This window comes from Neophocaena asiaeorientalis, unplaced genomic scaffold, assembly GCF_003031525.2.
Source record: "Neophocaena asiaeorientalis asiaeorientalis breed wild unplaced genomic scaffold, Neophocaena_asiaeorientalis_V1.1 scaffold756, whole genome shotgun sequence".
Classification (NCBI taxonomy): Eukaryota; Metazoa; Chordata; class Mammalia; order Artiodactyla; family Phocoenidae; genus Neophocaena; species Neophocaena asiaeorientalis.
Genome location: NW_020172477.1, coordinates 132,723 through 157,414, shown reverse-complemented (window position 1 = coordinate 157,414; position 24,692 = coordinate 132,723). Strand labels below are relative to the sequence as shown.

General features: G+C 41.0%; 1 protein-coding gene and 1 pseudogene across 4 annotated transcripts in view; one reads left to right on the top strand and one right to left on the bottom strand.

Annotated features, from left to right (window-relative positions):
- The window catches only part of AAK1 (AP2 associated kinase 1), a 167,368-nt gene that overhangs the window by 29,387 nt on the left and 113,289 nt on the right, over positions 1 to 24,692 (bottom strand). The window contains exons 13-17 of one of the 4 annotated variants that reach the window (XM_024738184.1): positions 22,950 to 23,198; positions 18,223 to 18,455; positions 16,849 to 17,024; positions 15,442 to 15,546; positions 8,304 to 8,399 (exon numbers count right to left, since the gene is read on the bottom strand). In XM_024738184.1, coding sequence (XP_024593952.1) covers positions 8,304 to 8,399; positions 15,442 to 15,546; positions 16,849 to 17,024; positions 18,223 to 18,455; positions 22,950 to 23,198 — 859 coding nt within the window. The remainder of the gene's footprint in view (positions 1 to 8,303; positions 8,400 to 15,441; positions 15,547 to 16,848; positions 17,025 to 18,222; positions 18,456 to 22,949; positions 23,199 to 24,692) is intronic. The other 3 variants (XM_024738182.1, XM_024738185.1, XM_024738186.1) reach the window with 3 other exon arrangements.
- On the top strand, positions 14,155 to 15,426 carry LOC112395122 (60S ribosomal protein L36 pseudogene; annotated as a pseudogene).

Here is a 24,692-nt window from a genome sequence, read left to right as displayed (position 1 = left end):
GACCACAATGCTATGAGACTAGATATCAATTACAGGAAAAAATCTGTAAAAAATACAAACACATGGAAGATAAACAATACACTACTTAATAACCAAGAGATAACTTAAGAAATCAAAGAGGAAATCAAAAAATACCTAGAGGGCTTCCCTGGTGGCGCAGTGGTTGAGAGTCCGCCTGCCGATGCAGGGGACACGGGTTCGTGCCCCGGTCCGGGAAGATCCCGCATGCCGTGGAGCGGCTGGGCCCATGAGCCATGGCCACTGGGCCTGTGCGTCCGGAGCTTGTGCTCCGCAACGGGAGAGGCCACAATAGTGAGAGGCCCGTGTACCTCAAAAAAAAAAAAAAACAAAAACAAAAAACCTAGGAACAAATAACAATGAAAACACGACGACCCAAAACCTATCAGATGCAGCAAAAGCAGTTCTAAGAGGGAAGTTTATAGCAATACAATCCTACCTTAAGAAACAAGAAAACATCTCAAATAAACCACCTAACCTTACACCTAAAGCAATTAGAGAAAGAAGAACAAAAAAACCCCAAAGTTAGCAGAAGGAAAGAAATCATAAAGATCAGATCAGAAATAAATGAAAAAGAAATGAAGGAAACAATAGCAAAGATCAATAAAACTAAAAGCTGGTCATTTGAGAAGATAAACAAAATCGATAAACCATTAGCCAGACTGATCAAGAAAAAAAGGGAGAAGAGTCAAATCAATAGAATTAGAAATGAAAAAGGAGAAGTAACAACTGACACTGCAGAAATACAAAAGATCATGAGAGATTACTACAAGCAACTCTATGCCAATAAAATGGACAACCTGGAAGAAATGGACAAATTCTTAGAAATGCACAACCTGCCAAGACTGAGCCAGGAAGAAACAGAAAATATGAACAAACCAATCACAAGCACTGAAATTGAAACCGTGATTTAAAATCTTCCAACAAACAAAAGCCCAGGACCAGATGGCTTCAGAGGCGAATTCTATTGAACATTACGGAATAGCTAACACCTATCCTTCTCAAACTCTTCCAAAATATAGCAGAGGGAGGAACACTCCCAAATTCATGCTATGAAACTACCATCACCCAGATACCAAAACCAGACAAAGATGTCAATCACTGATGACAAAGATGCAAAAATCCTCAACAAAATACTAGCAAACAGAATCCAACAGCACATTAAAAGGATCATACACCATGATCAAGTGGGGTTTATCCCAGGAATGCAAGGATTCTTCAATATACGCAAATCAATCAATGTGATACACCATATTAACAAACTGAAGGAGAAAAACCATATGATCGTCTCAGTAGATGCAGAGAAAGCTTTTGACAAAATTCAACACCCATTTATGATAAAAGCCCTCCAGAACGTAGGCACAGACAGAAACTCCCTCAACATAATAAAGGCCATATATGACAAACCCACAGCCAACATCGTCCTCAATGGTGAAAAACTGAAACCATTTCCACTAAGATCAGGAACAAGACAAGGTTGCCCACTCTCACCACTATTATTCCACATCATTTTGGAAGTTTTAGCCACAGCAATCAGATAAGAAAAAGAAATAAAAGAAATCCAAATCAGAAAAGAAGAAGTAAAGCTGTCACTGTTTGCAGATGACAGGATACTATACATAAAGAATCCTAAAGATGCTACCAGAAAACTCCTAGAGCTAATCAATGAATTTGGTAAAGTAGCAGGATACAAAATTAATGCACAGAAATCTCTGGCATTCCTATATACTAATGCTGAAAACTCTGAAAATGAAATTAAGAAAACACTCCCATTTACCACTGCAACAAAAAGAATAAAATATCTAGGGATATACCTACCTAAGGAGAGAAAAGACCTGTATGCAGAAAATTGTAAGACACTGATGAAAGAAAGTAAAGATGATACAAATAGATGGAGAGATAGACCATGTTCTTGGATTGAAAGAATCAACATTGTGAAAATGACTCTACTACCCAAAGCAATCTACAGATTCAATGCAATCCCTATCAAACTACAAGTGGCATTTTTCACAGAACTAGAACAAAACATTTCACAGTTTATATGGAAACACAAAAGACCCCAAATAGCTAAAGCCATCTTGAGAAGGAAAAATGGAGCTGGAGGAAGCAGGCTCCCTGACTTCAGACTATACTACAAAGCTACGGTAATCAAGACAGTATGGTACAGGCACAAAAAAATAAATATAGATCAATGGAACAGGATGGAAAGCCCAGAGATAAACCCACGCACATATGGTCACCTTATCTTTGATAAAGGAGGCAGGAATGTACAGTGGAGAAAGGACAGCCTCTTCAATAAGTGGTGCCGGGAAAACTGGACAGGTACATGTAAAAGTATGAAATTAGAACACTCCCTAAAAAAAAAAAAAAAAAAAAAAAATTACCCATAATTTCCCTTGTAGAGACAGCCACTATTGAGTTTTTATCAAATGCTCTTCCAACCTTTTCCTATAAACTCTGAACGTTCAATAAATATTTAAGCATACTCATGTGCTCTTCAGACAATGTATTAGAAAAGAATTGCTAAGTCAATAAGGAAGTAAAATCTTAAAGGCCACGCTGTCCTCCCTGAAAGCTGTACTAACTGCTACTGCCACTAGCAGGATCTGAGTGTGTCCATTTTCTGATACCTTCACCAAGCCTGAGGTGGTAGCTTTTTTTCATCTTTACCAATCTGACAGCAGAAGCTGCAGAACCTCCCTGCTTTATAACTGGTACTTCTTGGATTCATCATGATGGTGAACCCTTAGAAAAATATTATTTCCTGATAATTCATCTTTTGTCCTTTGTGAATTGTCTGCTCCTATTTTTCTGTTGGTGTGATTTTCTTATCACGTTCCCAGTACTATAATCAGTTCTTTCTCAAGTCTCTAGGGTTCCCAAATAAAACTGAGTCAGGTTAAGAGCTTGGAAAAGCACTGAAATCATGGTTAAAAGACTGAGAAGGTGGACCCCTGAAGAAAAATGGATGCAGAATTAGTTAGCCTGGACCGTGGAAACCGAGAGTGCTTTTAAAGGAGAGGATTGTTAGTACTTTGAAATGAAGGGGGGAATGAAAGGGTCTTCTCTTCTGAGCACCTCCCCTCTCCTTAAACATAAGTCAAATGGCGTGAGGGATTAGGGGAAGAGAGGAGGGGGCAGCTGCTAGAGTTGGAGACAGGGATTAATCCATTTCAGATTCTCATACCGCTCCTCTCAAGACTTAGTAACTGAAAATATAAATCACAGAAAAGGGTACAAATCCTTCATAAACCAGTCGAAGGCCAGACAGTCAGAACCACTTCCTGGCAGGAGACCAGGATATACTGCAAGTTGTGAGCTTTTTCTCTTTTAAAATATCAAAGATGAGGGTAGATATCTATTTATACAGGCTAGTAGGACTAAGGGCTTGCTCAAGGCCCATTGCAACCCTAGTTAGGACTACGGCTATGAGGACTAAAGCGGACTGAACTTACAGACATGGAAGAGCCAGATGCAAGCCCCATCGAAAAAGATGATTTGGCTGCTACAGCTTTGTGGTTTTGGAAATTTACGTCTTGTCTAGCTTGGGGTGTAAGCCCTGATGTCTTGTAATGAGAGATGCTGTTTTTAGAATTTTGTCGCTCTAGCTCCTATCACTGAGAAACCAGACACTAAACCATCTGTGACATCTGCAAGCTGGAATCAAAAGTCAACCACCATGACCCATTCCGAGTCCATGTTAGAGAACTGAATCTGTGGGAGGAAAAACTTTCCAGAGTAAAGACACATACTCTGATCAACCTTGGGCTTTTAAAATATCACAAGACAGCAATTGGAAGTGAGGGAGATGCCAAGCAAATAGCTCTGAGAGGAATGCCTATCTTGACAACAAAGCACCGAGAAAACACAGCTCCTCTTGCTTACTTTTCAAGAGAACACGGAGTGCCATAAGCCAAGAAGTACTTTTTTAAAAACAGTTGTTAATTCTAGTAAGTGGCACTTACGGGGCAACTAATGCATTCTTGCTCAGTCTTGTGGAACACTGATGTTGAAAGGTCAGTATTAAAGGGGTTGCTATAAAAATCTTTTCCTCAAACTCTGAGCACTGCTGGCGGGAATGTAAAAGGGTATAGTCACTGTGGAAAACAGTATGGCAGTTCCTCAAAAAATTAAAAATAGAGTTAGGTTCTAGTAATTCTATTTCTGGGTATGTACCTCAAAGAGTCTTGAGTTTTGAAGAGATATTTGCACACTCACGTTCAAAGAAGCATTATTCACAGTACCCAAAAGATAGCAGCAACCCATGTGTTAACTGACAGATGGATAAACAAAACACAACAGAATATTATTCAGCTTTAAAAAGAAATTCTGACATATGCTACAACATGTACGAACCATGAGGACATTATGTTAAGTGAAAAGAGCCAGTCACAAAGGAACAAATATTGTGTAATTCCACTTATATGAGGCACCTACAGTAGTCAAATTCACAGAGACAGAAAGTAGAATGGTGGTTGCCAGGGGTTGGGGGGAGAGAGGTACAGAGAGGTACTGCTTAATAGGCAGAGTTTCGATTTTGCAAAATGAAAAGAAGTTCTGTGGATGGATGGTGGTGATGGCTGTAAACAATATAAATGTACTTGATGCCACTGAACTGTCCACTTTAAAATGGGAAATTTTGCGTTACATATACTTTACCACAATTTTTAAAAATGATTAAATCTTTCCACCAATTTTCAGAGAAAATTCCTCAATCTTCTCTACCATTTTTTTAAACCTTTGATACCACCTATAGCTTATCTGTTCCCTAATACAAATAAAAGGCAAAATAAATGAACACACAGCATATGAGCGTCAGTGAAATACTTTGAGGCTCACTAGAGCTAGGCTTCATGTGGCAGCTTTATGAGCACACAAGTGCTCGGCTGTGATTTTTTTATGCCAGATTTTCTAAGAAAATTTGTTTTACAATGCTTGGGAAAATAAAAATACTCCTTAAAAAAGAAAGAAAAACACCTCCAATCATCCAGTGTCCCTTCACTTAGAGTTTAACAATTGCTAATATCAAGGAGTTCTACTTTGATGGCTCTGAGCTGTGCAAAGGTCATAGGTCATAAGAGCAAGTTTCATTTCTGTAAGACAAAAATACCATTGCTAAGACTTCTTGATAACTAGGACTGCGCCCCTGGGAATAAGAGCCTGGAACCAAAGCTGTTATAGCACTTCCTATCTTTATACTAATTCAGAGTTCCCAAAGCAATTTCAAATACATGATTTCATCTGAGACACACAAGCCAGTCCGCAGGTAGGTTCTACTATGGCCAATGCTGAGGAGGGGGAGAACACAGAGTTTGAGTGATTTGACCAAAATCACTTAGCTACTAAGTGGCTAGAACCAAGCTCTTACAAGTTCAAATCCATTCTTGTATCTCCCTAACCCTTAAATTTAGCTCTCTAGTCAAAGGATTTATTGAGCTGGGATCTGTCCCCAAACGACCCCTCACTGTGTGGGTGCTGTGAGCCACCAAGAGGAAGGAGCACGGTCACAGCAGCACTAAGGCCTCGCTTCCTTACTCACGAAGAGAGAGATTACTGGACATACCCACCGGTCAGTATTATTTCTGGCTCAAAGGAAATCATATGTGAAAACATTTAAAAAGCATAAAATAAAATGTTAAGTCACAAAAGGCATAGTTGTCAGGAGACTAAGGTTCCATGATTCTCACCATCAGGAAGGCTGAGTGTGGGAGGGAAGCATGTATGTAAACCCAACCAACCAACCAACCAACCAACACACCTGACCGGTGTCCACCACCGGTGGAGGGAGTGACAAACTGCTTGCTTTGAGGGGCAGGAGACAAACCTGTAGTCTGCCAAGGTACCAGAGACCGTAAACTCTCGGCCCTTTCCTCACTCGGGCATTTCAAGATGCTGAGGAAGGATACAGGGATAAAGGAGCTATATAACTGAATGTGCTACAGGCTGGGCATATAACAGTAAATAAGGTAATCAAAGACACAGTGGTCACATGCCATACTTAGCCCAGATTCTGGAGAGCATCATGAAAGGAGGAGCTGAACGATCTGCTGAGTTTAGCTACTACTTTCATCCCAGGTTTGGCAGCTTCCTGACATGTGGGCTGTGCCTCTGTTTATGCCCCCTCAAGAGTGGGAAGGAGGCCTGGCTAGGGGTTGGTGGACTCAGAGACGGAAGGCTATGGAGATAGTATTCTGGTGTTTGGTAGCTGGGGACGGAAATGGAGAGTAATGGGGCTGCCAAAAGCCTTTCGGCCTCAGGTTTCGTTTACTTCATTCATCTAATCTGCAAATACTCATTGAGTGCCAGCTACACCCGGCAGTGTTCTCAGCATTAACGGTACACTCGTAAATAAGACAGACAAGGTCCCCCCCTCAGGACACTGGCATTCTGGTGGAGAAAGAGGAATGAACAAGTAGAAACAGACAATGTCATGATAAATGCTAGGAAGAAAAAAGCCAGGGGGTGTGAGTGACAGTGCCCTTGGGACCACGTCGGGCCTCTCCGAGAAGACAGCAATTAAGCAGAGACCCAAATGTCGAATGACAAGAAGGAAAAGCTTTCCAGGCAGAGTACCAGAAAGTGCAAAGGCCCTGATGTGGGAATAAGCTTAGCTTAGCTTATTGGAGGAAAGACTGAAGGGAAGAATGCTATGAGCTCAGGTTAGAAGGGTAGCCAAGGGCCAGACTAGTGAGGGTCTCGTAGGTATGGTAAGAAGCCTGGAGTTTTTGCTCAGTGATTTGAGAATTCACTGGACTGCAAAGGAGTGACATGTCTGATTTATGCTTTCATCCTCTGGCTTGTGCCAAGAGGTCACCCTTCTAGTTGTGCAGTCCATGGGCTAGCTGGGTAAGAGCAAGGCATGGACCCAAAGGGGTACCAGAGGGAGAAGGCCTCAATAATCCCTTTTTCCTTGTCTGATATTATGACTGCCACAAAAGGGAGGAAAAAGAAGCCAGTGGGCCCCAGCTCGAGTTTACAGCCCATCCCTTCTAGTCTTCTGCTTGAAACTGGCCTGTTTCGGCCCTGCCGGGCATGCCTGATGAATGCAACAGAGAAAAGGACCTCTTTTGATTCTTTCTTCTCTTTTCTTTAACTACCCTATCCTGAATCATTCTCTAGTGACTTTAGATATTTTTGACCTACCTCCAGGTCCAGCAAGCTATAAAGTTACACAATACTACCCGATCAGGGCAAATTTCTTCTTCCTCTTAGAAGGGTCAACAAACTACTTAAAGAAATAAAAACCGTCTTGGGAACCTAGCTGTGGTCTGTCTTAGTGAGTAGAGGATATGCACATCACAATCACTTCCGATCCTGAGGCAATCAATCAAATAAATCCCTCTGACATTTTGGGAGAGAAGAAAAACCAAGCAGATTCTTTTAGTTTAAGACTTTCAGTTTAAGAAATCGACAGGGGTAAGAATGGGAGAAAAGAAAAAACTATCAGCAGCAAAATGACTGTCAGCTGTTTCTAAGGAGCTGGATCTATTTGCTTTTTCAAAGAGACTGAAAAAGAAGAGAAAGGGTGGCTTCTGTTCCTCACATTCTGCTCCCCTTCCCCCAAAAGGATGGGGAGGGGAGCGCAAAGAGAAATCTTTGGCATTCACGAACTCCAAATGGAAAGCATCCAATGATATTGTTTCAAAAGCTATTTCAATCAGACCACACTAACCGTTTCTTACTTTTTTAGACTGCTCACTTAAAAATCGGTACAGAGCAGACAGTAGGGGAGATTAGAATTACTTATTTCGATGACGAAGAGTCAAGCCCAGATAGTGGAAGGGAGTGGAACCGAGGTCTCCTGACTCACACTTCCTATCAAATTTTATTATGTATTTGTATCTTTTAAAAATAAAAGCACATTATAGCAAAATAGGAACAGGAAGTCACTCATAATCCAATCATTATACTACACCATTAGCATTTTGTTCCTTCTATCATAGGCTTATAGGTTTCCCCCCAAATTGTTATAATCACACTGAACTAATAATGCTCTTTGCGATACACAGGCCCTTTATATTACCATTAACACAGTCAAGGATATGAAACTTGAGACTGATATGATGTGGAATACAACTTGGTATAATCTGAGCTGAATTTATTATCTTTGCTAAGGACTAGTGACCCCACAAAAGAATTTTGCCCCTCTTATTGAGACAGTAAAAATATATAACAGCACCTATTAACAGGTATAGGAATTCAAGTCCTTTCCTGGAGTGTTTAAAACAGAACTCTCAAGAAGCCCTGGGATGTAACTTAACTTCAGATCAGTTTTATTTACCTACCTGGTGCATCAGGTACTTGAAGAGGAATGAAAGGATCAGATACACTTAGAAGAGGAAGGCTAGAATCCACAGTCTGCCCACCCTTCCTTTTTTCAGCTGGAATTGGTTGGAGGGGAAGGAAGGGTCAAGAAGAGAGAGAAAAAAAGAGAAAAGCAGAAAACATCAAGTAAATCCAGATGTACTTACCATCTATTAACCCAACTCAAATTATAGAGTAAGTCTAAATTTAGAGGCAGAATAAAGAAATATGAGTGGATATAATTCAATGTAATAGCAAAGTATGTCTGAGATGTACAATCTGGTCCTTGCAACGTAGTCTGAGATGCAATTAATGGTAAAAGTAGGATAGTCGTACATCTGAAATTCCACATCTTCCTTGGATACTGCAGTCTATAGTGATCTCTTTCAGAATTCCTACTGCAATTACTACTATCCTTATCACATATTTTGGTAGGTAAACAAACTTTGTCTATTTTGTACCTTAGAATATGTGTATAGGTACTTCCTATGTGCCCATTTCCCTCTTGAGGTCCTTTAGGGACTGAGTCCTATTCTATCACCATATATCTAATGTAGTGCTAGGTAGACAGAAAGAGACAGAAACAGATTTCTTCCCTATTGGAAGGTTAGATAAACCCTAACCTTTGGACTACATCTACCATACTATTGGCATTCATCCTATATTTGGCAAACTTATAGATTTACAGAAATCTATATACCCTATGGAATATCAGAGCCTGAAGGGATCTCAGCATTTTCTACCATAATTTTCTTATTTTCCAGAAAAAAAAATGAAGCCCAGAAGTTAAGAGACTAGACAGAGGTCCACCAGCAGACCCAGGATCAAAACACAGGTCTCCTGGCTCCTACTTTACCATTCTTTACCTTGCATTTTAATAATGTGTTAGTTCCTGAATTAAAATCTAATTTAGCCTTTTATAAAATGGATTAAAAAAAACTTTTAATTTTCAAGTAATTGTAGAATCATAGGAAGTTGCAGTACATAGAGAACCCTCTGAACCCTTCAACCAGCTTCCCCCAGTGGTGAGTTCTTATACAACCATAGTTCAATATCACTGACATCAGGGCAATTCTGTTAACTAAACTCTATTCAGTTTTCACATGTACTCACATTTGTGTGTGTGTGTGTTTATAGTTCCTCGCCATTTGATAGTACGTATAAATTAGCCTAAGCACCAAAACAATGATACACAACTATTCCATCAAACAAAAGAACTTCCTTGTACTCCTTTATAGTCACACCCACTCCTTACTCCTGTCCCAGTCTCTATAATTTTGTCATTTTAAGAATATCATTCAAGTGGGCTTTTAACTAAGCTTCTTTACAGGTCTGTGGAGGAAGAGAAGGGTTAAAATCACTGCTCTTAGTCTCTGAAATATTTTAAAATGAGATACAATGAAATATATTAAAAGAAAAAGAACAAATCATGAAATTGAATGTATAGTATAATTCATGTTTGAAAAAAGTATGTACAAAGAAATAAAACTATGGACATAAATATTGTTAAATGTTAGCAATGCTTTCCTCTTGGAATGCGGTCATGAGTTTTTCAATCTTGCTTCCTTGGGGTTTTAGCAAACGAATGTATATAATTTATCAACAGAAAAATACAGTAAGTCCCCTACATACGACCTTCAAGTTGAGAACTTTCAAAGATGTGAACATGCGTTCTTATGTCCAGTCACGTAAGTTAGTTCACGCGTCTGGTGTACGTTGTCACATGCAGCTTGCCCTCATCTCCTATTGCTGATGATCCTTCAGCTCTACCATCTCCCCCCTCCTCTCCCTCCTCCAGTCAGTAACTCTTCTTGCCTGTTCACTAGATGCCAGCCCCTGTATGCCAGCTGTTGTACTGCACTACTGTACTTTTCAGGGTACTGTGCTGTAAGATTAAAAACGTTTTCTTTATTTTTTGTTTGTTTTTTATATATCATTTGTGTGAAAAGTATTATAAACCTATTATAGTACAGTATTATATAGCTGACTGTGCTAGTTGGGTACCTAGGCCAACTTTGTTGGACTTACGAACAAATTGGACTTATGAACAAACCGGACTTACGAATGTGCTCTTGGAACGGAACTCGTTCATATGTAGGGGACTTACTGTATTTTAAATAAAGAGGCACAATGTCAAGTTTTAATTGTCTGCCTGTTCCTCCTCTAATCTAAGAACACAGTTTAGCAACATTTTTGCAGCTTTTACCATAAAAATGTTAAGGATAACCCTTGTGTCATCCTCCCCAGCTCATTACCAAATTTCCTGCTTCTCTCCTCTCTTGGTTGGTTAGACGGTTTCAAATCAGTGAACGGTCTGAGCTTGATTAGAAAACTTGGAGAAAATGGTGCCACCCTGAACTTCATACAGTGAGGACACACTAATTTCTGGGATCTAGGTATAATTTTACTTCATTTGCAAAGAATGAAGATGCTTCTTCATTCATACCACAAATGCAAACGAAGGGAAAATACCAAACGTTCATAGAATAGCGCTGGATAAATTGAGGAAAATATGGAGATGTTTTGTAATGCCTGTAAAAGCTTAGTGTCACTGATTTATAAGATTTCTGAGATGTGGTTATAACTACAGCTTCTGCGCTGGGCTGCCCAGGTACAAATTTCTACTCTGTCATTCTCCACCTATGACCTTGGGCAGGTCACTTAGCCTCTCGTGGGCTGTTGTGAGGGATCACTGGAGATAATGTGCATAAAAGCACTTACCCAGTGGGCTTAGCATGCAGCATGTACTCAACATATGTTCGCGGGTATTACTGTCCTAATTCTACTCAAATATGTGTTTTCTAATGGCTGGGCCGTTAAAAAAAATACTGCCATTTACAACCTTCAAAGTTAAGCAGAGAAGAGGCAAAAATAAAAGCAAAAAACAACACTTTAAAAAACATTTCATACAGACAAAAAACAAAACATAAAATGTATGATAATAAAGAATCAGGCATTAAAACTGGAAGTGGATGGACAATGATTAGGGACATCTGTTATTAACACTGGTGAATCCAAGCTCCTATCCTTTGGCAAAAAGCGACTCCTTTCCTTCATTTAACAAATGTGTACTGAGCCAAGCACTGTACTAAATGCTGGGATTCAGCATCAAAGAAGACCTTCCTAGGGCTTATTCCATGACCCCCTTTCCAGGGAAACTATATCCTACCCAGCACCATAACTAGTCATCGTTGTGACATTTTATCTCAAGGACAATGACCAATGCTTTATACATTTGGTATATTTAGTCAACTATTTGGCATATCCAACTTTAAGCACTTTCAACCAGACCAAAATACTAATAAATTAAAAAATTAGGGCTTCCCTGGTGGCGCAGTGGTTGAGAGTCCACCTGCCGATGCAGGGGACATGGGTTCATGCCCCAGTCCGGGAAGATCCCACATGCCGCAGAGTGGCTGGGCCCGTAAGCCATGGCCGCTGAGCCTGCACGTCCGGAGCCTGTGCTCCGCAATGGGAGAGGCCACAACAGTGAGAGGCCCGCGTACCGCAAAAAAAAAAAAAAAAAATTTAAAAAGTATATAGACCAGACAACAAAGCTAAAAATAAAAAATAACACACAAAAAATTTTCACTATTTAATATTAAAAAACAGACCTTCCAAATAATTCCAATGCCTGTTCCAAAATATTAACAATGAGAACATCATTGACTTATATCCCATAAGACTTATGGGATATGGTTAAAACATGAGTTTTTTCTTACAAGGGAAACACACAGCTATTAGAAAGCACTCTCAATAACAGTGTAATCCTCAAAGGCTGGGGTGGGGTGGGCAACTGGAGCAAGAAAGAGGCAAGAGAATAGTAGATTCTCTGTGAAAAAGTCTTCACAGAGAAATTATAATTAGAAATTATAATTAGCCTCCCTCCCCACTCTCATGCCAGATGAAAATCACTGTTATATTGAGAGAAAAACTCTAAATACTTTTTTTTAAAGAATTAAAAAAAATTTTACTATGTGTTCTTCTTGAAATCAGCAAAAGTGAACCTAAGAAAAATAGGGAACTGTAATCAAAAAGACAAAGGCAAAATATAGAGAATTAGAAGACAGAAAAAGAGTAGTTCTATAGAGTTGTCTTTGAAAGGTAATAAAACAGCAAATCTCTAGCTAGAGTTACCAAGAGAAGCACAAATACATACAATAAAATTGATGTATGCAAAGAAAATACTATAAAAGATTTAAATGTATTCTATTTTATTAAAAAAATTTTGAAACTATAGATGATGTTCTAGGACACTATTATTAAATTTGCCTTATTATGAGGCAGAAAACCTGAGAGAGGAAGTTCTAGAGCCAGAGGGTCGGTGTCCCAGCTCTGCCACTTACTAGCTATGTGACCCTGGGAAAGAGACTAGCCTGTGCTCAGTTACCTCAACCATAACTGATGTGGGGATGATGGGGCAACCTCGGAGGGTTGTTGAGAGGGTCAGATGAGATAATACTTGCATAGGACAAATGACAAACTGGGGGAAAAGTTTACAATATGACACATGAAGAGCTCTTACATATTAATAAGAACAAAATAAACAAAGCACATAAAAAAAGAAAAAAAAGGACATGAACAACACAAATCCCCAAAGAAATAAAAACGGCCAGTAAACAATGTCCTCTGTCTACAGCCTCTGAGCTGGTCTGGCTGGGAAAAAGAGGTGAAGCTTACTCATTCACTGTTGACTGAAATAAAATCTGTATAGCATTCTTGGAGGGCAATTTGGAAATATGCACCAAAAGCCTTAATTACACATATCTTTTGATTTAGCACATAATCCCCTAAAAGCTATCTTAAAGAAATTTTAAAGGATATGAATAAAAATTGGGCTTCAAGAATGTTTATGTGGTGAAAATTAGTAACAACCTAAGTATTCATCAAAGAGGATGTTAAATACAATGTTATTGTTCTTCCATTAAAAATCATGTTGTAGATTAGTATTTATTGAAATGGAAACTACTAACTCCCATAGAACGTTTACAAAATTAATAATGAAGCCCTCCATAATACCCAGGAGAAAAAACTGCAGAGGCCATATTATCACAATGCAATGAAAATATATCCTAAATAACTCTAGGGTAAAGAAATCAAAACTTAAAAATTAAAATTTAAAAACAGAAAAGAATGAGAATAAGAGAGCATTACAGGGGCTTCCCTGGTGGTCCAGTGGTTAAGAATCCACCTCCCAATGCAGGGGACACGGGTTGGATCCCTGGTCGGGGAACTAAGATCCCACATGCCGTGGGGCAACGAAGCCCACGAGCCGCAACTACTGAGCACGTGGGCCACAACTACAGAGCCCGCATGCTGAAACTACAGAGCCCATGCGCTCTGGAGCCCTGCTCCACAACTAGAGAGCCCACACGCCGTAACTACTGAGCCCACGTGCCACAACTAGAGAGAAACCCGCGCACCACAGTGAAGAGCCCACGCACCGCAGCGGAGGATCCCACATGCCGCGAGGAAGATTCCGAGTACCACAACTAAGACCCGACGCAGCCAAAAATTAAATAAAATAAAATAAATAAATAAAGAGAGCGTTACATAGCAAATGTCATGGAATAACAGCCAAAGTTCTAATCAGAAATAAATTTACGAGGTTAGAAAAATACTGATACACCCAAAGAAAGCAGGAAGAAAGAATATGAAAAGTTAAAAGCAGAAATTAATCAATGTAATTAAAAAGATGAATTTTGAAGGATATCAAATTCCATATCCTACAAAGAACATATTCAAAACCTCACATCTATTGGTGAGGAATTTAAAACAGTAAAACATTGACATCAAATTAATGTTTAAAAAAGAGGTACCTGGTTAAATACATTAGGATGTATCCACATAAAGGAATTTAATGTAGATATTTTAAAAGTTATATTCGAGGAGCTTCTTTAATGATATGGGGGAAACATGCCAAATTTTGTAAGCAAAAAAAATTAGGCTTTAAAATACGACTATAAAAATGTACCTTAGAGTCATAAACTGAGGCTGAAAATTGTGCACAAAATTGTGGACACGTGTATTTTTGTGAAAGAGAAGATCTGTAACTTCCCTTAGATTCACAAAGGTATCTGTGACCCTAAAAAGGTTAAATGCCACTAACAGACATCTAAATGGTATCGCTATGCTAATTTCTCAGGGGTGAGATCATGGGGCTTTTAACTTTCTTCTCTATGCTCTTCTATAAATTACTAAATATGTACCTTATTTATTAATAAAAGGGAAAATTAGGTTTTTATAATTACTAGTAGAATTTTTTTAAACGTCTCATTTAAAAAGATATCTCGCTTCCGCCACAGCAGCCATTAAAGAGCAGCAGCCATGGCTCTGTGCTACCCCATGGCTGTGGGCCTCAACAGGAGCCACAAGGTGACCGAGAACGTGAGCAAGCCGAGGCACAGCCGCCGCCACGGGCGCCTCACCAAGCACACCAAGTTTGTGCGGGACATGATCCAGGAGGTGTGCGGCTTCGCCTCTTATGAACGGCCGGCCATGGAGCTGCTCAAGGTCTCCAAGGACAAGCGGGCCTTCAAGTTCATCAAGAAAAGGGTGGGGGGACACATCTGTGCCAAGAGGAAGAGAGAGGAGCTGAGCGATGTCCTGGCCGCCATGAGGAAGGCAGCAGCCAAGAAGGACTGAGCCCTTCCCCTCTGTACACAATAAAACTTTTTCAGAAAAAAATAAAAATAAAAAGATATCTCCCTGTCCCCATAAGCACACATATGCACAAAAACACAGCATAGCAGAGACTCAGATATAGGATAGAGCACCTAATTCTTAGAACTCTTCAAGTCATTCCAAAGAACCTAAGCAATTACAAGAGATTAACAGAGTGATGTTCCTGAAATTTAGAAATATTTGCTTAAAAACATGTATGTGGACTTGAGAGAACAAATCCTGTATATTGCTGCCAGATCACCCTGCCATTCTAATTCAAAGTGATTCTAGATCTTTTTTTATCCCGATCTTTTTATAGGAAATCTTCAGAATGAAGAAAATTATGTTACCACCAGGATCTGGGGCTCACTGCCATGCTAGGGTTATCTGTGGACTGGAAACCAGTGGGAAGGTCACAACAGTGAGTCTTGAGTTTCAGGTGTTCGCCATACTAACCAGTTCCAGCAGAAAATGAGGAAGCGGCAAAAGTATCACCTTGGGTTGGTTGAAAGCCTGGGATCAAACTCTCAGCTGAGCCTCCAAGCTTCTCAGGATGTTTGCCTGGAGGGACAAAATACCACTCGGTTCATCCCAGCAGAATCCCATGATGCACACACAGGCCAGGGGTGAAGGGCACCCTCCAAACCGACATCTAGACTTGACTCATTTTACTGCATTATGGCAACACCTTGGCTATTCAAAGGTCCTTGTCTGGTCACTGCAGTAACTGAGAAACAGCTGAGGAAAGAAAGGAAGTCTAAAGCTCTAAAGCTTGAGCACATTACTCAAAGCACAATGCCTCCAGCCTTCACTCTGAATCGATTTATCTCTACATCATTCTAATGAGTTTGATGATCTGTTTTCCACGTTGAAAGTAGTTATGAGAGCAAAAGAGAAGACAGATGGCAGTAGTGAGATGCTATGAGGGACAGGCACAATGACAATGGCTTAATGTAAAAGCCAACAGTTGAACAACAAGAACAGGGACAGGAAATTACTAAAAATAGATACAGGAATTTTAAAACTTGGGAGTCACTTAATCAGGTGCAAAATACTAGTTTTCAATAGCACATGAAGGTGTTTCTGTTTACAGTCTAGAACAATAACTGGCATACGTAACAATGAAACAAATTGACAATAAATGTCAAAGAAAGTTAAATCCTATGCCCTATGAAGAAAAAAAAAGGCAAGAAGTGTATGGATTTTAAAAAGATGTCTATAAAATTATAAAGCTAAAATGTTTGGCCAAAGTTTGTATCATTCACTCCGTTCTGATCATTCCTTTCCCTGTGCTTTTGTCTACACTGAGGTACTTTTTTTGAACTGTATCATACTGTAGAATTTTCCCAGGGTGTGTGCTGTTGTTTTCCAAGGTGTATGTGTGTCTGTGAGTGGGTATCTTGCCTTCCAAATTAGACTGTGGATTTGAGAGTAGAAATGGCACCTTCTGTTTATTTGATCTCCGCTCCAGGGTCAGTCAACAGTAATAGAGAATTCTGATCATGAAGATTCAGTGTCTACATGAGGGCACACTCTCATGGGTAAGCAGCTACGACTTTCTGGGGTAATAAACCCACTTAGGACAAGGTACCATCACATTCCTCCAAGGAGTGAACGTGCTTGACACTATCATCCTGATCTATGCTACCTAATCTTTCCTAAAAGTTTCCCACTCTCCTTGCTGCCACCCACAACAGACCAGGATTTCCTGAGGATGAAGAGACTTCGGTGCCCTAGTAAAAATACAAGCTGATTTTGTGCATATACTTCAAAATCAAGTCTTTGAAGGAAAGAAAGACCCAAGTCTACATTTTCACATGCTACCCCTCTAGAGTTAATCACAAAAAGGCACCAATTACTCACCTTCCCCCAGCTTGGCAAAGTCCTTGTTCAGCAGTTCTTCAGCTGTGAGTTTGGAGAAATTGTCGTCGTCAAAGGGATTCCATGTAGAACCTTCTGAAGGATTATAAACGTTTTGCTGGGAGGCCCGAGGGGAGCCTGAAGGAGTGGTGGTTGCAGACCTAGGTAGGTTCCCACCCCCACGAAATAAAAAGACATATAAAGGTTGAAAAGGGTCAACCTATTTTCTCTTTGTTTCAAGAGCAAATTATTTTATAAGTCAAACCATTATTTTCCACAGTATGTTTCTAAAAGGGCTTCCCATAGCAATGGAACAGTTTCCAAAGATGCCCTTTCCACTGTGTGAAACAAACATCTCACTTTCTTTTGTGATTCACTGTCTCCCACTACATCTTTAACCTCTTGCTTAGATTTTTGGTCTCATCTGCAAGTTCTTTCAATTCAGGATCCCAAAGCCACCTGTTCTTAGGCTCGTGCATCCTGTGGTGACCACTGTAACATTCACAACAGCTCCAGAGGGGCTGCCGCCTATTCCGGCTGCCTCGCATCTGTCAGGATCCAGCATCAGTGGACACCATCACAGTTAAAGAGCACAAAGACATTTACCACCATCTTGAGCCCCTGGGTATCATCACCTAATTTTCTTCTAAAGTCCCTCTTGATGCCCTTTGCATTTAGCTAATGACTCAATTTAAAGATTTTTAACTTCCGTATATGGTTCCAAGAAAGCTGAGAGCCTGACACTGCATTTACGCAACAAACACTCACTGCAATCTACTTGATGTCAGGCACAGAGCCTGTCACCGGATTTACAAAGGTTGATTAAGCCATGGTGCTTGCTGTGGATGAACTTGCAGGCTAGGTCAGCTAAACATACAAATAAATAATGATAATACAGTGTGATACATGCTCAAAAAAGGGTTCAGACAAAATTATATATGATACCAGAGGAAGGGTCAAAGAAAATATAACCTCCAACATGGATCTTGATGAATAAATAAGCATTTCCTAAGTGGACCAGGAGGAGAGTGGCAGTTCCACCAATGTGATATAATAGTCCTTGGTCTGTTAACCAGTCGGTTCAGATATTATTCTACAGGCAATGGGGAGCCAATGAAATGTTATCAGCATGGAGAGATTTGATCAGATCAAGAATTTAGAAAACACATGATACAGTATGGGATGGAAGACAGACTGGAAACTGTGAGGCATGTAGGAAATTATTTCTTAAGATCAGTCTGATCTACAGGAAAATTCAGTTTCTCAGTAAACACAGACACTCACCCCTACATATACATCTACACACAACTACATACACGTGCAAAAATCACACAGCAATGTTCCCCGGCAGCCCTTGCCCACAAAAGCAGTACATACTTGGACTTATTGAGACTGGCCTCAGCTGCAGCTGCCTGGAGCAGCTGGGTTGATTTGCTGGCAGGGACCCCAAAGACTGCGCTATGGGTCACGTCGCTGAGAATCCGCCTGTGCCCAGCACGCTGGGCCTTGGGGGACGATGGAGGAGTGAGAGATCCGAGTTTCTGCCCCTGGATGGTAGGAGGTGGGGTTGTCTGAACCTTTGGCTGTTGTCTTATGGGGGCTTGAATCTGCTAGGAAGAGAGACAAAAGCGTTAAAAAAAAAAAAAAAGGGAAAGGAAAAACAAATAAGCAGACAAGCATAACAAAAATGCCATGTGAGAGCTAACATATGGCTCAAATGGCTCAGTTTATCGAGAACACCCAGAAAGAAAAAAAACAAGGCTTTGACAATCTGAGCTGCAGCCTTGAGACTGATAGCAGCATGGTACTTACCTGGTGCTTATATATAAATTTCAATCTTCATCGGCAATAATATACAGGGTAACCATATGTAACTCGACCCAGATCAAAGACTGCAGAAGCTATTCCTAGCTTTAAAGACCTAGAAAGTTTCCTAAAGGACCACTTTCTGCTCTAGGAACTCATTCAGAATGCCTCCAAAGGGCAGCCTTTAAGCATTCTACTGGCACAGTCACAAGCCAATGAAGGCACACCTCTAGCTAAAACACATTTGAGTTAAGTGATTTCTGCTAAGAGACCCCTTTCTGACAGAGCTCAGACTACTAGCTACTAGACAGAATCTCACTGTGATTAATAAATGGCAGCACTTTTTTGCTTTTGTTGTTAACACTCTATTTCATTCATAGGTTGGGTCTTACAGGATTCTGTTTCTGTGGCAACCCCTGAGAAAATGTACAGCATGGGAGCAGTGGGATTATCCTGTTCCCATCTTCAGTTTGGAAATGGCACTGAAGAACCATGTAGAGAATACAGTAAGAAAGAAGAAAAAAATGTAAAAGCCCTTGATGATGATTGATCTAATAATACGAGGCCTCTTGACGTATAGGTCTTTTTCAGAAGGAAGGCAGGACACACTGTCACCACAGAAAAACAAACTGGTGGGAACATCCTTGTGGCCACATAGTGAGTCTTTAAGCATAAGTCTTGATCTACAAAGTTCTATGTCAAAAAAACGAACAAAAATTAAGAAGGCCACCTAACCCTTTTCTTAACTGTCAATCCAGAAATAAAGGAACTTAGAATATTAAATGCCTCAGGTATTGAACTATCCCTTCCCTCCAGTCCTTCATCTCAGATTGGAGCTGCCCCTCCATGCTGCAAATTGGTTCTCACATTCTGTGTCTTCAAAGATAAAGAGATTTAGGAAACTAGAGTGTCCAGCTACTTGGGTCAGGATGCTGACAGCCTGGGAGTTTCTGTACCTATATTGACTCAGACTTTAATTTTATTGAGGCAGGCTACGTACATGTGAGAGTACACAACCACTCACCAATCGAATGAATGATAAAATATAAGGTTCTAATTCCAATCAAATTAAAGTCAAAGGGTAAAGCAGCTGACTGCATCTCTGAGTGAGAAGCAAAGTGCTCTGTGAAGAAGACCAGAGTTCCAGCTCCACAATTCCTCGGGGGTCCAGAAGTGCATCTACAACAGCCAGCCTAAAGCCAGTACCCATAGGGGCGAGAAGGGCTTTAAGGACAGAACTAGATTTGCTTATTTCTTGCAGTTTAAGACATTCACTACACTGAAAAGGGTACTTAACTGTTGAGGCCCTTTGTTTTGAAGAGTCCAGACTACCTGGAGAACATTTTCCCTTCCTTCTGCCTATTCTCTGTATGCAGCACACCGAAGAACAGAAGCTTCCATCATGAGGACACCTTGTTTTATCATAGCTACCAATTCAAACTGGCTGCCACCCATTCAGCCACTCCCCACAACAACCCTGTCAAGCAGTTTTATTTCCAATCAGAAACTCAGAATGAAGAGTCAAAAAAGACCTTAGAGAACATGGATTCCAACTCCCTCATTTTAGAAGAGACCAGACCAAGGCCCCCTAAGGCTAAGTGCTCGCTCAAGGTCACAGGGTCAATTGAGGGCAGAATCCATGTCTCTTGACTATTGCCCAGGACCCTTTTCTGCACCATGATGCCTCCTCATCCAAAAATGGGATTGGGAAGGGGGAGGAGGGAGAAACAGACCACAGCGGGAGGAGAAGCAAGGTAGACTCAGATGCCTATCTTGCCAAAGATTTTTTAAAAAACAAAATATATAACTATAAAAGGAGTATAATAACATCAAGAAATGTAAGGATATAGACTAGGGGAGAAAAACCACCCAGACTTCCATTCCACTACTCTAATACAACTGTTCTTATCTTTCTGGTATCTTATATTTAAGTCTATTTCAAGTACATACTCGTCCCATAATCTCATCTCTCCTCTAATACTACCTCATGAGAGTTTCCATACTATTGTACAGACTTTTATGACCATGATTTTTTAAAATTAATTAATTTTTATTGAAATACAGTTGATTGTTTTTGTTTTCTTTTAATATTTATTTATTTTTGGCTGTGTCAGGTCTTAGTTGCGGCATGCGGGATTTTTCATTGTGGTGCACGGGCTCTTCGTTGTGGCGTGCAGGTTTCTCTCTAGTTGTAGCGTGCAGGCTTCTCTCTAGTTGTGGCGCATGGGCTTCAGGGTGCATGGGCTCAGTAGTTGCGGCACACAGGCTCTCTAGTTATGGCGTGTGGGCTCCAGAGCTTGCAGGCTCTCTAGTTGTGGCGTGCTGGCTCAGTAGTTGTGGCACGCAGGGTTAGTTGCCCCGCAGCATGTGGGATCTTAGTTCCCCGACCAGGGATTGAACCCGCGTCCTCTGCATTGGAAGGCGGATTGTTAACCACTGGCCCACCAGGGAAGTCCCTATAACCATGATTTTTAATGGCTGCACAGGTGAGTTGTTGGAACGAGTTAGGTTGCTTCCATGCTTGTGGCTATTATTAAGACTGCAATAAACATCTGTGGGGGATGGCCATCCTCCCTTTGCAGATTATTGCTGTGAGATGGCTGCAGGGTATACTTTACATTCAATTACTTGCTTCTCTAGCAAAGTCCTACAAAGGGTCACGGAAGAAAGGGAAGGGTCAAAGCTGGGAGGTTCTCTGGCTCCTGGCTGAAGCACGTTCTGTTCTCGTTCCTTCTCTGTGCCCTCAACCACCTACCCCTGAACAAAGTGCTCAAAGTATTTTTTCACTCAAGGAACATGGAGAAGGATCACAGTTCATTCCCAAGGAAGTGGATACTTTTGTCCAGGGTCAGCAGAGGGGGACCCCATAAGAAGTGTATAGTCAGTGGTAGATGATCGCGTCCTCACCCTGAACGAGCATTGTTATTTCCTTGAACACAGATCAGGATTCTTCAGTTCATGCCCCAGCTCTGGTGCTATCAGTCTGTGTCTTGGGTGATCCCCTTCTAGCCTGGGCCTCAGTTTCTAATTCCATTAAATGAGGACTGGACAAAATAAGATTTCAACTAGCTACATGATACAATAATTTTTTAAAAACTCTTTTTCCATTAACAAGAGGAACTTTGTCGCTTGTTAAAAATACAGAGAGTAGCTGTCTACCAAACGCCTGCAGGAAGACCAAGCTGTTTCAGAAACGAAGGTGTAAAGACACTGAACACACATTTAGCTGAGACTTAAAGAAGACAATCTATTTACGGCACTGCTTCCTTTTGAAGGGATGTAGGTTTTCTGGTTTAAGATGAGTGACAAAACTCTATTGGAAATCAATCCTCAGAAAGATAGTTTCTTACTTTTCCTTCGTTCTTCTAGTGGTTGGGCTTCCCTGGGAATAAGAGAGTAGCTGTGATACTCTGTCAGCTGGGTATGTAAAATGCGTTTTTCTATCATTATAAAATTTTCTATTACTGTCTCTCTGTGAGTACTCATTAAAGGCACTCATTAAAGGTCAAAGTATGATGTGCCTGAGGATGTACCTGTAGAGGTCAATCAGAAGAGCATGTAGAGGTCTTGATTCTATACTCAGCCAGTATCTAGAAATGAACATGCCAAATTTCTAAACTGACAAGATGGCTCAAACAACAGTCAGATGCTCTGGTGCCCAGAGGGGGATCAGGCCATGACAAATGGTCTCAGCAAGCGGGCCCTGGAAGGGTGCTGCATAGTAGACTTATTTAAGGTGGCCAGTAATATCATCCAAGACAAAGAATAAACACAAGACTGTCAGGACTCAGGGTACAGGTGGAGGCCTACATGAACCTCCCGAGACTGGGAAGGCCACAGTGGTCAAACTGCCCCCTGAAGACGGGAAAGGGATTAGCTCTAACCCTACCTAGGGCTTTGACTGCTTGACACTGGCACTGACAGAGACAATGAACAGCTCTTTCTGCCAGCCTAATATTAGAGTGAGAAATAAGAAAGTTCATCGTCTATTAATCCCATACTCCTAATTTATGCCTCCCCGCTCCCTTCCCCTTCGGTAACCGTAAGTTTGTTTTCTATGGCTGTGAGTCTATTTGTGTCTTGTAAACAAGTTCATTTGTCCATCAGCAACCTAGAATCATTCTTCTAAAACCTTAAGCTTCTAGAGTATACCTCATCCTTTTCCTGGATATATCGGGAAAAGATCAAATATCTTCACCACCAGGGCGGGGAGCAGCCGTGCCACACCAGCTGCTGCGGCCTCTTTCCCACCCTTTCCCTAGCCCTCACTGCGTGCTCCTCTTCTGGTTGATTCTCACCGCTGGCTCCTGGGCAGGGGCTGGCTGGGGGGCTGTGGCTGGCTGTGCCTGGGCCTGCTGTAGGGCTACCACTGCGGTCTTCTGCTGCAAGGCAGCCTGCTGAGTCAGCAGCTGTTGTTGATGCAGGGTTGTGGCCAGCTGCTGCTGCTGGTAGAAGCTCTGTATCAGCTGCTGTTGAGAGCTTCCTTGGGCTACCACGGGGAACTGAGCGATCGCTGGTTGCTGGGCTGCAGGGTGTACTGCCTGAAACTGAGCAGGAGAAAGTGGCAAGGAATGAAGAGGTGAATAAAAGCCTGTCTCAGAACCATATTCCACAAAGGATGAATGTCTCAGTAACAACTAAGACCGGTGCTGAAGCCAAAGGCAAGGGCAGGTATAGGGCGTCTTTTACCTTGGCCTGAAAACTCACGAGGGGAACCTCAGGGCATGACATAAACACAGCAGCACGTTACACTGACAGGCTCCAGCCACTGCACTATCTGCCTCCTGCAGTGCAGACTGGCTTCCGAGGGGTTTCTGTGCCTGGCCTGAGGGCATCCATCTGACTGTACATCTTGTGACTCCACACGCTGGAGCGTAACAGAAGCTACTAAATGATCTGCTAACCGCAGAAGTTATCCCTCTCGTAAAGGGATTTGGAAATAACCAGGATTAAAATTCTTCCCTACATGAACAGGATGAAGCAATGATGACACTAAGGAGAATAACCTAAATGTTAACTCAGTTATTAAGTCCTCTCAAGCCTTTCTGAAAACCATTTCCCAATAGCTCTCTTTATTAAACTCCCATCTTTAAACATTCAAAATATTCAATATACTCTACCACTTAATGATATTTTATCTTATACTGGTAGCATGGTTTCAAGTTATATTCTTTTATAAACTTCCTGAAGACAGGAATACTTCTCTGCTCCTTACTGCTAAGGACTCTGTGTAAGGCACAAAAAAACAGCTGAAAAAAGGGCCTACTGATGAACAGAAGTCAAGATCTTGTCTGTGAAATTCCAAATACTGTTACTTAGTTATGAAGTTAACTGGGAGGATATTGTTTGCTTACTGGGGCAAAGTTAAAGCGTTAGCAAAAAAAGCAGATATCAATAAATAGCTGCCTACTTATAATAGCAAAAAGCTAGAAACAACCAAATGTCTGTCAACAGGGGACTGATTGGAATAAACTATGCTATATATCCTTTAAGGGAATACTCTCAAGTTGTAAATAGGAATGAAGGATACCTTCATATATGGGATGGAGGGAATAGAATTTTGCAGATTTAAGTTTGAAATTATGTAAATGTTTTACATTTTCACAAAACAAAATTAAACCGAAATTTAAAAAGCAATAACTAAACAGCAAAACAAAGCAAATAAACCTGTGTATCAGATTAATAGCCAAACTCCTAGAAAATAATGTGCTAAACATTCTAGGTGTAAGAATGTCAAAAAAGGGCTTCCCTGGTGGCGCAGTGGTTGAGAGTCCGCCTGCTGATGCAGGGGACACAGTTTCATGCCCCAGTCCGGGAAGATCCCACATGACGCGGAGCGGCTGGGCCCGTGAGCCATGGCCGCTGAGGCTGCTTGTCCGGAGCCTGTGCTCCACAATGGGAGGGGCCACAGCAGTGAGAGGCCCGCATACCGCAAAAAAACAAAATAAAATAACCCAAAAAACAAGAATGGCAAAGAAATCTTAAACTGTTTTCGGTAATCATATTGGTATTGTTATCTTGAAACTATAAATCAATTAAGA